We start from the raw sequence: 14,601 nt of genomic DNA, 5'->3' as shown, positions 1-14,601 counted from the left end.
GACCAATCGATCTCGCTATGCCAAACAGGATACATCGACGAGCTTCTCATTCGCTTCGGCATGGCCGATTGCAAGCCTGTCACTACGCCATTGGCAACTGGAACAAAGCTCACACCTTGCAAGAATCACAAGCCCGAGGCCTTTCCTTATCGTGAGTTAACCGGAGCACTCATGTACCTGTCGGTTGGGACGAGGCCCGATATCACACACGCTGTGAGTTATCTGAGCCAGTTCAACTCATGCTATGGCAAGGATCACTGGACAGCTGCAAAGCGCGTTCTCCGTTATTTGAAGGGGACTTCGAAATTGAAACTCACGTACTCAAGAAGCGAAGAGGGACTCGTCGGATTCGCTGATGCAGATTGGGGATCGGACATCACCGATCGACGCTCCTACTCCGGCTACATGTTCTCTCTTTCCAACAGCGCAGTTTCTTGGTGCTCAAAGAAGCAGAAGTCGGTAGCTCTGTCCTCGACCGAGGCAGAGTACATGAGCCTGTCCGATGCGGCCAAGGAGGCCATTTTTCTTTCCAACCTTCTGAAGGAACTTGGTTTCGACGACTTGTCTCGGATTACAGTCTACAACGACAATCAATCCGCAGCAAAATTAGCGTCGAACCCAGTCTTCCATGCTCGATCCAAACACATCGACATAAGAGCGCACTTCATCCGCGAGGTGCTGAAGAACGGAAAGTTTGATTTGAAATATCTATCCACTGAAGAGATGACTGCCGATATTTTAACTAAAGCTTTGCCCAAGGCAAAAGTTGATTATTGTGTTAAAGGTTTAGGACTTTTATATTAAGAATAATTTCGATTACGGGAGCGTGTTAGATATACTTATTTTATACTCTCATCTAATGTTAATCTGTAATTATTCTGTATTTTTATTCTTTATTTGATTTTCGCGCTTACACCAGATGTCGCGCTCACCTTTCTTTGTATCCGGCCTCTCGGCCCTTTTTGTGTAACCGCTCACTCGCTCTTCTCGCGCCCACTCGAGAGCTCATATACTTTGTACGTCAATTGTGTTTAATTAATAAAAGTTATAATTAACAAGTGTTAGTCTCACTCTTAATTCTCACAATTTTTCCATGATTTCTGTTTCTCTTTAAAAAGTGGTGGGCTAAATATATGTCCCGTGTCCGAGGCGAATCAGATCTCAATCGCGCGTGATAATGAGTACGCATAGAAGAAGCTTCATGTTCAAGCGCTCAATTAATTACAATAAAAACACATGTGTCGCACACCATAAAACGAGATGTAAACTTTTGGAGTGCATTCACCGTTGAAAGTTTTTTTTTGCTGCTGAATATTTGTATTGTGTTCAATACAACACTCAAGTATGGGTATTATTTTAGAATAGAAGCTACTGCTCGATTGAACAAAAATTTTGGACTAAAATTTATAATTGTGAAATAAGAACGAACGTCCAAAAAGGACGTTCGAGAATCCAAGTCGAGAGAAGCGCGTGTCGAATCAATTGCCTCAGACGAAGACGATCGTGCTGCTGCGGCTACGTGGGAAAATTGATGAAACTGTTGCGAGACTCCCGAGGAAATACATGTATTTTTATAGGAAGTAAATGTCATTTATTGAAATAATCAGCTGTTGGTAATTAGTTTTAAATAAACTGTTGGAAACGGCTAGCAACCTTACCAACCAAGTTTTAGTTGCTCTCGCCACCACCTAAATGTGCTCATACTTGTCTCACTCGAAATGATCACGCGATGCCGCGAGTATGAATGGATAGTAACTGAGAAAAGCTATAAAACTATGGGGATCGGAAATGAAGAGCTAGACGAAAAAGTGTTATACATTATAAAAGTCTTAGAATATTTCAAAGAACATGTTTGAATTTTTTAAGATTTTTTTGGATAGTTTTTGGTATTTTCGATTTCTGACCATTTTCAAAAATCCAAAAATTTCCCCGGAAAATTCTGAAAAATTCAGAGGTCTTTTTTTGAACAATTCTAAGAACTTTTTCTAAGTAAAGTTTTTTTCCTAGATGCTTGGTTAGCATATAAAACAATTGACCAAATTTATACATGATTTTTTTTTTACAAAGCGCCATTTTGTTGTCCACCATGATGAATTTCAATATTGTAACTATTGGACTTTTATGTCTACACCCCATGGACACAAAAAATATGTGTTAGACCCACGGATCAAGTCTCTCTTGATTCGAAAATTTAGGTCGAATCAACATTTTTTTCAAAAAAATAGTGTTTTTTGTTGTTTAATTGTTCATTACTTTTGCTCCTCAACTTTTTTGACAATTCTGACACCGGATTCGAAAAGTTCATGAAATTTCACGTCAGCATAACTATTTAAAAATTTTTCAGATATTTTTTTCACAAAGTTTACAGCACCGGAAAAAATGTGGGAAATTTCGTCCGTTTGTCCCGAACCGGGTTAAAATAAAGAATCGAAAAATTCAAATTGGATTTCTGCAATAATAATGCACTTAGCAAAAAAATAAAATAGAACTTTTATAAATTTCAAAAAAGCTACACTTTTTATGATTTTCTTTATCCTATAGCTTTTTTTATTGCAAAATTCCTGTGTAATTGAAAAAACAGCCACTTTTTTCTTTTTTTAGAGCTATTGGATAAGCAAATTTATCGATTTTCAAAGTTAAATGTACACTGAAAATATAATTCCAATATTTTCTATTTTCATTCAAACGAATGGTTTATATTAGAAAAAATGAATCATTCATCACTAGTTTGTTTAGGGGGAGCAGATATATTTTGCCCACTGCAACATGGATTTGTCGATATTGGGAAATAAATGATACCGCAGCGCCTCTATGGTCCTAATGTATTTTCCTATACCAGCACTAAATTTTTCAAGCAAATTCACTCAATTAGCGGTACAAAAATACATAGCTAACGTTCTGTTGAGGCTGCAATTCGAACCGTTAGCCGCCGATCTATTCATGATGGATCATTGTAAACTGAATCTGCCGTGTACAGACTGCCGAATAATTGCGAAGCACCTGAGCGACGGGTGCTCAGCCGATTTGCTGCTGGATTCGCCCGGGAAATTGGTGGACGTGTTACGGAAGTGTGCCGCACAGAAAGAATACAGTGAGTTAGCGAGTATACAAATCAAACCGCGAGCGAGCTCAGATGATTCGTCGCTGTATTTAGCTGAAAAATTGCTGTCCCTGATATCCTCAAAAAGCGACGACGATGAGTTAGCGAGGATGTTATTCAAATGCAGCGGTGGCGAATCAGACACGAGCTCAGTCGACTCGACGCTGCTTTGCGTTTGGAAATTGGTGCGCGTCTGTCGCAAGAACAACGACGATGGAGACATCGCGAGGAAGATATTCAAAATCAGCGGCGGCATTCGGCTTGCTTTAAAGATGGGCCACAAAGGGAATGTCGAATTACTGTTGAGAAGAGGTGCCGGTTCGAATATAGCTGACAAGAACGGATTCACTCCTTTGCACACAATTTGCCAAAGAGACAACGACGACGAAGATGACGACTTGTTGAAGCTATTCCTCGAGATCAACGACGAATTGAATCAGCTGGTGGAGGTCAACGCCAAGGACAAGAAGGGCAACACACCATTGCACTTGTCTATATATCCAAAAGACATAAAGACTCGATCGAAGTGCTGCTGAGAAGAAGCGCCGATCCCAATTGCGTCAACGAGGAAAGATTTTCAGCTCTGCACATAATTTGTCAAACAAACTACAATGACAACTACTTGGAGGTATTCTTCAGAATCAACGACGAAATCCAGCAGACTGTGCAAGTCGATGTTAAAGACAAGTTTGGCCATACACAATTGCAATTAGCTGTGGCGAGTCTCTTTCCAGATACGGTCGATGTTCTCTTGGATCGTGGGTCGGATCTGTCCAGCTTCGTTTTTCTCACTGTGGAAGACTTAGAAGGGTCAATTGGCTCGATAAAGGACGAGGATGAACATGAACGGTTTGGGGTTAAATTAAAATCCACTTCGGACGCTGTTTCAATCGTCGAGAGACTCAAGCAAAAAGGATACGAACTGGGCCGTAGCGACGCCCTGCTGATCATGAAGTGGTTCACTGCGTACGAATTATTCGCCAAGTCGACGGATCTTGACAATTGTTGGTATGACGACGAGGAATTTGTGAGCAAGTCAAAGGACATAATGATAAAACTAGATCTATCTCTTTGCGAGCTGGTTCAGTTACGAACTGAAGAGGCAGCAAAATTACTCAAACACGAGGACTGGGACGAGTTAGTGCGTTCGAAAAAGCACTGATTAACAAATTTAAACAAGAACTTTATTTATAATGGTTTAAACGTTAGTGTTCCACAAATTGGTACACCGTTACATAATCGGTGCTTTTACCTTATCAGTGCACCATTGTAAAATTCATACATTTTTCTTTAATTTAGTGTAATTTACATACATTTTATGTGCCGCTAACTATTTTTAATTTGATTCGCGTAAGTATCCGCTTTATCGTGAACATACAATACAATCAGTATTATTGAAGTAAAGAAATTGCAATTAAAATTTTGCATTTGACGAAAGTAATATATTAGCATCCTTTATATGACCTCCTTCAGCAGACAGGTATTGGTAAATTTACCTTATATCGCTGTGTTGTTTCGTCAGCTTGAATCGGCTTGACCGCGTGAATCGTAAATTTTTCTAAGTAAGTATAATAAGTAAGTATAATACTCTAACTTAAAAATCGCTACTTTGCCACTACATTTAAATTCTTCAGCTGTGCTTTTTAATACCTCAATGTTATTTATTTACAGGAAGGCAAGGGGTATGGCGTTTAATCGGTACTCGTTACGAGCCGCAAAACGTCATACAATCAGTTCACAGTGGACGTGTTAACCGGAGTTACTGGGCTTCTTGCTCTGGGGACGGGCCTTTGGCAATTTGCGAAATAGCTCGGAACATGAGAGGACCCGATTATTGGATCATTTTAAATGATGTGCTGTATCCCGCCGCCATTCAACGTTATCCTCAACGCGAGTTGATCTACGTCATCGAAGATAATAGCGGAGTGCACAGATCTGGAACTGTAACAGAATGGTATACAAACCACTCCCGCTTGGTGCGATTACCCCATAGTAGTCGCTCTCCCGAATTAAATTTCATCGAGAATATGTGGTCCAAAATGACGGCGAAACACATCCCAGGTGAAGTACAAAATATTGAAGGCTTGCGAGAAAAAGTTATTGCCAGTTGGAACGAGCTATTCGACGATTTACCTTATTTTAAGAAACTCACTGACTCCATGCCTCGAAGACAAGCTCAAGTCATTGAAAAGAGAGGACACCACGTTAATTATTAATATTTTGGTTAAAATAATATCAATTTAAACTTAGAATTAAAGAATTGTTGATTTATTTTTTATTTGGATATTCATAAACAAATACATATAGCTTTACAACCAAACACATGTTTTGTCACATGTCACATGTCACTATGTTTTGTGCTTTTATATTGTCAAATGACAAATACGAATAAATAAATAAATATTGAAAATTTATAAAAATGTTATTATAAATCTTCATTAACAATAGAATTTATACATGATACATTATACTCCTTTCATCCTAGCGATCATTGAAGTTGGTCTTGATAGCCTCAACAATTAAATATTTCTTAAAGGTAGCCCATACGTGTGATCTTTTACAGTAAATGGACTATTTGATCTAATATCGTATAATAATACTTGACCAGTGACAGTTCCAGCTCCAACAGTTAAAGCTTCTTGACAATTGAGAGCTGTGTGTGTGGGTCTGTGTGTGGTACGGTATCAAGGCTGTAGATAAAATGAGCTTAGTCATTTATTGTTTATTAAAAATAGATAAAGGGTGAAATGAATTTTTATTCTTACTTTGTATTATTTTTGATGCAACCAAATCCACAATCGAGAGTCCCAACTTTAATTTTTTTACACTATGATCCCATGCTTCGACTTTTCCATCATTGGCACCCACCAACAATAATTGATGCTCTGGGTTAATGGCTACTTTGTTACAGCAATTACTATAGAAAAGAAATGGCTGCAAAAACTGTCCTCTTTAAAGGTTGAATCTATAAATTTCATTGCTAAAAGCAAAAGTAATAAAACATTAGGACATTAGTTATGCACACAAAAGAATAACTTAAAATTATCAATAAATGCATACCTAGTTCCAACCACAATTAAATTAGCAGAGGGATAATGAAAATTCAAGTCTCTTCCAAACTTGGGTATTCGCATTCTGTAGTATGTTGTATTTACCATGTGCAGCATGAAACTCAATGTGTTGTTGGTCTGTGTAGTAAAAATTAGATTTTTACTTTACATTTTTTGTAAAAATTTCTTCTTTGCTCACAGCCATATGACATGTAGATGTGCCACAAATTAAACCTTATATAAAAATTAAATAAATAATGACCTTGAAATAATGATGAAAATTATCTCAGTTACTTAAAATTAAATTCAAACTATACCTAATCTAGTTGTGAAATCAGAAGAGATATCATTTGCTGAGCAACCAAGCATACCTAAACCTCCTGCGTGGCCATCTATAATGGATGCACCAACTGGTATACCTTCTAAAAGATTCAATTCTTCAGCAGATTTTCTTGATAATCCATCACCATCAGGAGACCCTGGAGACTATTTGACTTATGAAATATATTGAGCTCAATATTTTATATGTAACATGTACTTATTTATTCAGATTTAAATGTACCTATTTTTCTGTAATTATCAGTTGCTAAATCTGATAATTCTATTTCTTCTAAATAGTCAAAACACCAATTATTAGTGATATTTGGTCCAGATCTATAGTTGCACTTACAAACCAAAGAGCATGATGGTCTACAATCAAGATATAAAAAGCAATAAATTTGAAACAACTTGCATAATTTATTGTTCAAAGCTGCATTATTAAACAATACCTTGATTCACAACCAGTAGCTTTCCAAGTTAAAACATGTCGCTGGCTCAAATACTGTGTAGTGATCTCCATAATTTTTACCGGCTAGTAAACCAGCTCCTCCCAAAAGTCCACAAACAACATTTGAAACAATAGACCCATACAAATTGGTTGTCAACATAACATCAAATTGATGTGGATTTGAAACTAATTGCATGCAAGTATTGTCAATAATCATATCACCAAGAGCATAATGTTGGCTTTGTGGATTGTGGTGACCTGAATAACAAGAATCATTCATAAAAAAATAACTTGCTTCTTATATATGAGTGATTCTGACTAACTTGTAAAATAACGCCTCAAAAAATTTTTGATGAAAAATTTAGCGGTACAGTATCCGGAATGAATTTTTCTTGAATATTATCAACAAAGAATCCCAAAAATAACTTTGGGCTTTATTTTCCTCCATAGTCCATTTGGGAAACCCGATTTAAATGTGGGTCAAAATAAAACTTCTTCAAATTTTCGAATGACACCGATCTAGATGCGCTTTTGATATGTTATAGTACATGGTAAAAAAATCCTAAAGCCAAAATTTTACTCCCCATCCCCCCTCCTACCCCCTCCACCCCTATAAACGTCCATTCTTTATTTATATTCATTCTGAAGCCCTGAAGTAATTTTATATTTAATTTTATATATAAATTCAAAAATGGGTTGTAAAACAATTTTTTAAATAAAAAAAGAAAGTGTATGAAAAAAAATTATTTGTTGAATAATTTATTTATTCATGATAAGAAAAAAATTTTTCATGAAAAAAAATATATTTATAAAAATTTTTCATGAAAAAAAAATTGTTTATAAAAATTGTTTATAAAATTTCCCATGAAAAAAATTTTTTTTATAAATTAATTAATTTATTCATAGTAGAAAAAAATTTCATGAAAAAAAAATTTTTTTCAAAAATTTTAAAGTGATTAACGCAGGATTATCGAATGTTCAATCCAGCTTACAATTCTTATTAAGTAAGGAACAGAGTTCTGGTTGGGCTCATTTTGTTCGTCTTTTCAAGCCCTTTTTAAACATGTATACAGATATAAAAAAAAACAATAGTCCATTGTAAAAAATGAAAATGTATAGAAAAAAGCTAAAAGTTCAAATAATCCAGTACGCGCGGAAAACATTCTGGGAAATTTCCAATTTAGAAGGATCAAGTTCAGGTCACAAATTTTTCTAAAGTATGTGAATAAAGGAAGGTAACATGATAATTTCAGATCATTTGGTTAATAGTCCATTTTTTAAGAATCTATCGAAAACTTATTTTATTCGCAGTACGTTTTTTGACTCAAGAGTAAAATCGATTTTCAAACATACGATACAAAAAGGACGTGCCACCAAAACGCTCAAAAATAAAAGTGTAGGTCTCTCAAGTCTTCTTAAAGACCCTGATAAAATTTCAGAACTGTGCATCGTAAATTACCTGACTTACACATCAGTACGTGCAATTTTAAAAGTTAGTCAGAAACACTCTGGTATGTACTTCCATAACATGTATATCAATATAGCATACTAAAGCAATCTTTCAATTCGTGCGATGAAGAACATTTCTCTTTTTAAACAAAACAGAAAATAATAAATCTTCTATGAGTAAGAGGAAAATATTGTCAGAAAATTGCTACAAAAAATGTATTTTGAATGATGTTATCGCTGCGCTTGAGTCCTAAATTACGCCGTGCCGTAAAGATATTACTTATAGCCTTTGCATCGTAAGTACTTTTTTATCACAGCGTGCGGGAAGTTTGATTTCCCGCACGCTCAGCCGTGCGGGAAGTACGTAATTCCCGAGCAGTACTGTAATAACGATACTTCTCGAAATTACATACTTCCCGCACGGCTGAGCGTGCGGGAAATAAAAACTTCCCGCAACTCGTGATAAAAAATAGTTTATGCAATAGTACGACGAAAAATGTCTTTTTTCGCACATTTTTTAGTGCGCAAAAAGCGTTTTTGGACACTTGTGAGCGGTAAAATGCCTCATTTTGGACACGGGTGTGCGGTAAAACGCCTCATTTAAATGAACGTATTTTTCGCCTACTATTGCATAAAATTTTGTATGCAACACGTGCCCAGCTTTTTGTGCACAGTGTGCGGAAAAAACACCCACTCGTGCCGGCATGGCCGGCACTCGTGTCTTTTTCCGCACACTCGTGCCCAAAAACGCCTTTTGGGCACTTGTTACATAAATAACTAATACGTCACTCGTGACGTAATGTACTATTTCTATACCAGTGGCCCGAAAGTGACTACTTCCCTGCCACATACGCAAAGCGGGAAGAGAGATTTTCTAGCCACTGGGTATGAAAATTAGCATAGAGACCTACGCTGCGAAAAAAGAAAGGCGCAGATCACGTGTTAATCGATTATACTACGATTAACTATACGATAATACGATTATGCGCTAATTATACGTACTTTGAGACCTTTCTGTTTTTTACGGCCTAGGGCAGAGGAGTTTCAATCTACTTCTGAGCTCTCTCGGAATACGCATCGAAAAACGTAGCGGCTAGGAGAGCTCCAGAAGAAATTAGAAACGCTGTCGAGTCCCGCCTAAATAAGTTTCAAGTCATCTGGACATCCTCTCGGGGCCTGGCTTCTAGATATATGTCTCAACGCCTTCATCCGGAATCGAACCAAGCAACGTCTAAGAAGGAAACTGATTTACCAACGACAAAATCATGCGTAAGGAACGTTGCGCTTGAAACGCTCCGCCTCAGTTTACGTGTACGGGTCATAACATTCTACCTTCTCCAGCATAACCAGAAGATTTCAAATTCTTTTATATAGACTGCCTTAACCGCATGGTAAGTAAAAATTAGTGCAAATAGTTTAAGTTTTTTTGCGCGTGAATATATTTATTAATCATAGGCCATATCAATCGGTAGTAAAATGCGATTATATGTAGTTAATAGTTGAAAGTGTATTGCAAATGAAATCGCGTACAATGTGAAAAAAACATTTATGTATAACCTCTCGCTCGTCGGTGACCAAAGATGTTAAAATCTGAGATTTAATATTTTCATATATACATTCATGATTGATGAAATTTTAGATTATGTTTATTACCTGATCTCTGTACTATAGCTTACAATCAATATGGCAAATTTAGCACAATATTCATGATTATCATTTCAGGTTATACAGCCACAATATGCAGATTTTTGTTAAAACTTTGACTGGTAAGACCATCACCTTGGAGGTTGAGGCCTCTGACACTATTGAAAATGTCAAGGCTAAAATCCAGGATAAAGAAGGAATCCCTCCAGATCAGCAAAGATTGATCTTTGCCGGTAAACAATTGGAAGATGGTCGTACCCTTCAAGATTACAATATCCAGAAAGGTAACTTTTATTTTTAAGCAATCCTATAGCTTTGATAATTTTACATTGAATAACTGGGAATTTTTTGTTGTAGAATCAACCCTTCATTTGGTTCTCCGTCTGAGAGGTGGTGTCATCGAACCAACCCTTAGACTGTTGGCACAGAAATACAACTGTGAAAAAATGATCTGCAGAAAGTGCTATGCAAGGCTCCACCCAAGAGCAACTAACTGTCGCAAGAAGAAGTGTGGACATACATCTAACTTGCGCCCCAAGAAGAAGTTGAAGTAGACGATTATAATCTGCATAGGCATTATTCTAATCATTGTTTAGAACAAGATATGATTGAAATAAAATGCTTATTTTTTCAAACAAAATAATTTGGCTTTTATTAATTTTTCTGGTGTTATTACATATATCAATCACATTTAACTGAACAACACAAAATTTATAAATGCTCAATTTTTTTATTCTTGTTTAATATTTCTCAATAAACCCTTAGTCTTATAAACCTCAATAAACCTTTAGCACATTTATGCATATTTAGCATTTGTGCACATTTTGAAATTAAAATTTATTCACATTTATTGATACACGGAAAAAAATTAATTTAAAAACTAAGAATATCATCATATAAAATAGAGAATTCAAAAACTGTTAAAATAATCGTGGAAGAATCGTGGTAGAAGAATTTAAAAATCGCCTTTAATAGTTCAAAAATAAAAATTGATCCACTAAGATTACATTTTAGTGGGCTGTCCGATTGTAGTCGACAGTCTGTTGGTCTGTGGCATGCGACAGTACACGTGCGGCGAACCTCCAGTTCACAACGCTGCAGAGTACAGCAGAACATTTTACGTTATTTGTGGTGGAAGTAACAATAACATCGGCTTATTACTAATTATGGCTTCGAGTGAATGTGATGTTACAGAAGATGGAGAGGCATTTGAAAGTTTTATCAAGGTAAATAACAAAAAGACAAAAAGCTCTGCATAAATTGATTGCATATTCAATAGATCTTTACCATGCTAACCTATAAAACACAAATTCTTTATTTTTCGGCTTTCTTGCTAAAAAATATCGTATGCAACTTTTGATGTCCAAAACGTCTTAAATTTATTTTCATTACAAAACTTGTCTCTGACTTGTTTTTATAAAAAAAACATATTGACACTGTAGTACAGTCACTAATTTTTCGAATACTTAATATTGTTTTTAACAAAAACAATTTTTTCCAAATTCGATGTTTTTTTATGTGTTTATCAATCAAAATTAAGGTAGCAATAATATAAATATAATAAATATGTATTCCAAGTTTGTTAGTTCTGTATTTAAATAGGATTTAACACGTTAAGCAAATATGATTTGATTTTTTGTTGTTAGGATTGTAAGAAGGATTTTGACATTATCTTATAAAGTGGTTTGACCACAAAAATTGCAGAATAAAATTACCAAAAATTATAAGAGATGTTTATTTTATTTATCTATTAATTAAACTTTATTCTTTGTATTGTTTTAGGATGCATATGCTGCTATTACTGGTGGGATTAAAGCCTCTAATAGTTTGCCATGTGACAAAAATTACAAATATTACAGTTGCTATCCAACATTTAATGAAATTTTAAGAAAACAAATTGGAACAATTTCTAAAAACATGCAAAATATTATCGAAAAAACTGAAATTGCTGGAAATATCATTCAAAGAGATGTCGAAGAAAGATTTGATTTAATTCAAGAAACAAATGATTTTCTGTTAGATAGAGCGGTAAGTCAATCAGAATATATTAAAATCAAAATATATTATCTACCTAAAAACTTGTTGCTTAATAAGTTATTTTGATTCAGGGTAGTCTTATGGATGAAGAGCAAGGTATAAATAGAAATCCTACATTCAAGTTCACAGCAAAAAAACCTACCAATAGTACGAATGGTAGTTGGAATCAATCTGTTGGTACCAGAAAGCAAACTTCAGAAGCTACTCCTATAAAAGAGGCTGTTCAACTTCTAACTACTGGTAATATTCAGAAGCCACAAATAAATTTTGAAGATAAAATTGATAATAGTCACAAACCATGGGAACCTAGAATAAAAGATAAACCCAATTCACTCAAGCCTTTAGCTTTACAAACAGAATGTGGAGAAGATGGTTTTGAATACTTTTGTCATCCATATGAATTTGAATTAGATAAATTTGAACCTTGCGAGAATCAACTACAGAAAGAAGAACCAGTCATGTATAAACCCTTGGAAAAAACTCCCTTAATCTTTGTTGATAAGACTGAAGTTCTTGAAACCATGTTATGTGATTTGAAAAAGTATAAGGAAATTGCTGTAGATTTAGAACATCACTCATATAGAACATTTCAAGGAATCACTTGTTTAATGCAAATTTCAACTCATGACAAAGATTATTTAATTGATACATTGAGTCTTAGATCAAAGCTACATGTATTAAATGAAGTTTTTACCAATCCAAAAATTCTCAAAGTATTTCATGGAGCTGATTCAGATATTTGCTGGTTACAAAAAGACTTATCGCTGTACATAGTTAATATGTTTGATACTTACCAAGCAGCCAAACAGCTGCAACTGCCGTTTTTAAGTTTATCTTATTTATTGAAAAAATTTTGTAAAGTTGATCCCAACAAACATTTTCAAATGGCTGATTGGCGGATAAGACCTTTGCCAGAAGAACTTCAAAAGTACGCTAGAGAAGATACACATTATTTACTGTATATTAAAGATGTTTTAAGAAATAATTTAATAGATGCAGCTAATGGTCAAAGTAATATTTTGAAAGTTGTATATCACAATAGTACATATACTTGTAAAAAAGTGTACACAAAACCAATTTGGACAGAAAATAGTTACATGAGCATGTTTAGAAAATTTAGGAGAAATTTGAATAACAGACAACTTTATGCATTAAAAGAAATTCACAAGTGGAGAGACGAAACTGCACGAGAAGAAGATGAAAGTTTACATTACGTTTTGCCAAATCATATGTTACTAAACATAGCAGAAGTATTACCAAGAGAAATGCAAGGTATTTTAGCTTGCTGTAATCCAATACCACCACTAGTACGGCAAAATTTACTCAAAATTCACAAGATGATTTTAAAAGCAAGAGATCAACCATTAGTAACACATATTTTAGAAGAAAACATCCAGCAAAGATCAGTGCAAAGCAATGATTTAATTTCGTCTGAATCGTGGAATGTTGCAACTCATGATGTACCTAGTGGAACTGAAGCTCAAGAAAATTTACCATGCTTGTTATCAGCAATTGAAACAGGAGAAAAGAATAGTAATTTCCATAAAGCAGAAGAAAAGTCAATTGTAACAGTATTCGAAGACTTTAAAATGAAGGTAATTTATTTACATAATTAATGTAATTGAGGGGAAAATTATTTATTTAACTTATATTTATATGAATATTTAAGTTCAATTGTAAAATGATTTTTGTTTTTCAGCATAAAAAAAGTTTAGGAATCTTTGTAAGTCCCTTCAGAAGATACAAATTGACAATTTCTATGATAGCTGAAGAAGCTAAAAAGAAAGTAATTTGTATTCAAGATATAAAAACAGAAAAAGAAGAAGAAGACTCTTCTACCCTTCAGGCTGCACAAGAAGTTCCTCAAAATTCAACTGTAAAATTACCTTTACAAACAAAAATAAAAGAAGAACCAGAAGAACCACAACAAGAAACATCTAAAAATGAACAAAGATTTGCAGGAAACTCCAAAGAAGTACTAACCATAGGACAAATGCATGGTAGAAAACGTAAGCGCCAATTGTGTACAGAAGACGAACAAGGCCATATATCATCTAAATCTAAATTGATTTAATGTAATTTATATTGTATGTGCTATAATGTAAATATTCTAACAAGTCCTATATGAATGTATTTATTTATTAGATCATCGTTCATCCAATCATAAAAAAACTTTAATTTTTGATTAAATTATGATGTTTACAATTGTTTAGGGAACAATATCATGAAAACTTAAAAAACCCTCTCATTAGGAGTTGAATGGTTTTTATTTTATTTTTATAAATGACCTAATTTTTATAGTTTGAAATCATAAATGTCGTTTTTAGATAAAATTGAAATAGAAATTTTATATCCAAAAATAAAGAAAGGTCTTCCAAAAGATATTTTGAATAACTTCTTATTCATTATTCACTGTTATATGTTGTTGAGGTCTTGTAAAGACTGACTCAAGGAAGGAATAAAAACTTTTTATATGCTAAATGGAAAAAATTGTCTTGCATAGCTTTTAATTAACTAATTATTAAACCCAGTATCATTACATTGAGATAGTA

General features: G+C 34.4%; 5 protein-coding genes across 5 annotated transcripts in view; 3 read left to right on the top strand and 2 right to left on the bottom strand.

Moving 5' to 3' along the window:
- The window catches only part of LOC106651581 (autophagy-related protein 16-1), a 339,331-nt gene that overhangs the window by 324,164 nt on the left and 566 nt on the right, over window positions 1-14,601 (bottom strand). The window lies entirely within an intron of this gene.
- Window positions 3,211-4,262, top strand: LOC106648458. Its single transcript, XM_014365380.1, has 2 exons — window positions 3,211-3,584; window positions 3,641-4,262. The coding sequence occupies exons 1-2, from the start codon at window positions 3,211-3,213 to the stop codon at window positions 4,260-4,262; spliced, it is 996 nt and encodes a 331-aa protein (XP_014220866.1).
- Window positions 6,693-7,151, bottom strand: LOC111693616 (FGGY carbohydrate kinase domain-containing protein-like). The gene is made up of 2 exons (XM_023458737.1): window positions 6,921-7,151; window positions 6,693-6,840 (listed from the first exon to the last, which is right to left on the bottom strand). The coding sequence occupies exons 1-2, from the start codon at window positions 6,989-6,991 to the stop codon at window positions 6,693-6,695; spliced, it is 219 nt and encodes a 72-aa protein (XP_023314505.1). The 5' UTR covers window positions 6,992-7,151.
- LOC106651582 (ubiquitin-60S ribosomal protein L40) lies at window positions 9,686-10,655 on the top strand. The gene is made up of 3 exons (XM_014370144.2): window positions 9,686-9,759; window positions 10,091-10,296; window positions 10,370-10,655. Exons 2-3 carry the CDS (start codon window positions 10,107-10,109, stop codon window positions 10,564-10,566), a joined length of 387 nt encoding a protein of 128 aa, XP_014225630.1. The 5' UTR covers window positions 9,686-9,759; window positions 10,091-10,106; the 3' UTR covers window positions 10,567-10,655.
- Window positions 10,983-14,539, top strand: LOC106651580 (exosome component 10-like). Its single transcript, XM_014370140.2, has 4 exons — window positions 10,983-11,238; window positions 11,795-12,040; window positions 12,121-13,644; window positions 13,749-14,539. The coding sequence occupies exons 1-4, from the start codon at window positions 11,068-11,070 to the stop codon at window positions 14,121-14,123; spliced, it is 2,316 nt and encodes a 771-aa protein (XP_014225626.1). The 5' UTR covers window positions 10,983-11,067; the 3' UTR covers window positions 14,124-14,539.

This window comes from Trichogramma pretiosum, unplaced genomic scaffold, assembly GCF_000599845.2.
Source record: "Trichogramma pretiosum strain Unisexual culture from Peru unplaced genomic scaffold, Tpre_2.0 scaffold68, whole genome shotgun sequence".
NCBI classification, from domain to species: domain Eukaryota; kingdom Metazoa; phylum Arthropoda; class Insecta; order Hymenoptera; family Trichogrammatidae; genus Trichogramma; species Trichogramma pretiosum.
This window is presented reverse-complemented; position numbering and strand designations above follow the sequence as displayed.

What these genes read in the sequence shown, in the direction of transcription:
- LOC106648458 (XM_014365380.1), top strand. Translation starts at nt 3,211, where the DNA reads ATGTTATTCAAATGCAGCGGTGGCGAATCAGACACGAGCTCAGTCGAC. An exon ending in AAGAAGGGCAACACACCATT is followed by an intron (nt 3,585 to 3,640) that starts GCACTTGTCTAT and finishes GCTGCTGAGAAG; the next exon opens with AAGCGCCGATCCCAATTGCG.
- LOC111693616 (XM_023458737.1), bottom strand. Translation starts at nt 6,991, where the DNA reads ATGGAGATCACTACACAGTATTTGAGCCAGCGACATGTTTTAACTTGG. An exon ending in GCTACTGGTTGTGAATCAAG is followed by an intron (nt 6,841 to 6,920) that starts GTATTGTTTAAT and finishes TCTTGATTGTAG; the next exon opens with ACCATCATGCTCTTTGGTTT.
- LOC106651582 (XM_014370144.2), top strand. Translation starts at nt 10,107, where the DNA reads ATGCAGATTTTTGTTAAAACTTTGACTGGTAAGACCATCACCTTGGAG. An exon ending in AGATTACAATATCCAGAAAG is followed by an intron (nt 10,297 to 10,369) that starts GTAACTTTTATT and finishes TTTTTGTTGTAG; the next exon opens with AATCAACCCTTCATTTGGTT.
- LOC106651580 (XM_014370140.2), top strand. Translation starts at nt 11,068, where the DNA reads ATGCGACAGTACACGTGCGGCGAACCTCCAGTTCACAACGCTGCAGAG. An exon ending in CATTTGAAAGTTTTATCAAG is followed by an intron (nt 11,239 to 11,794) that starts GTAAATAACAAA and finishes GTATTGTTTTAG; the next exon opens with GATGCATATGCTGCTATTAC. An exon ending in ATTTTCTGTTAGATAGAGCG is followed by an intron (nt 12,041 to 12,120) that starts GTAAGTCAATCA and finishes ATTTTGATTCAG; the next exon opens with GGTAGTCTTATGGATGAAGA.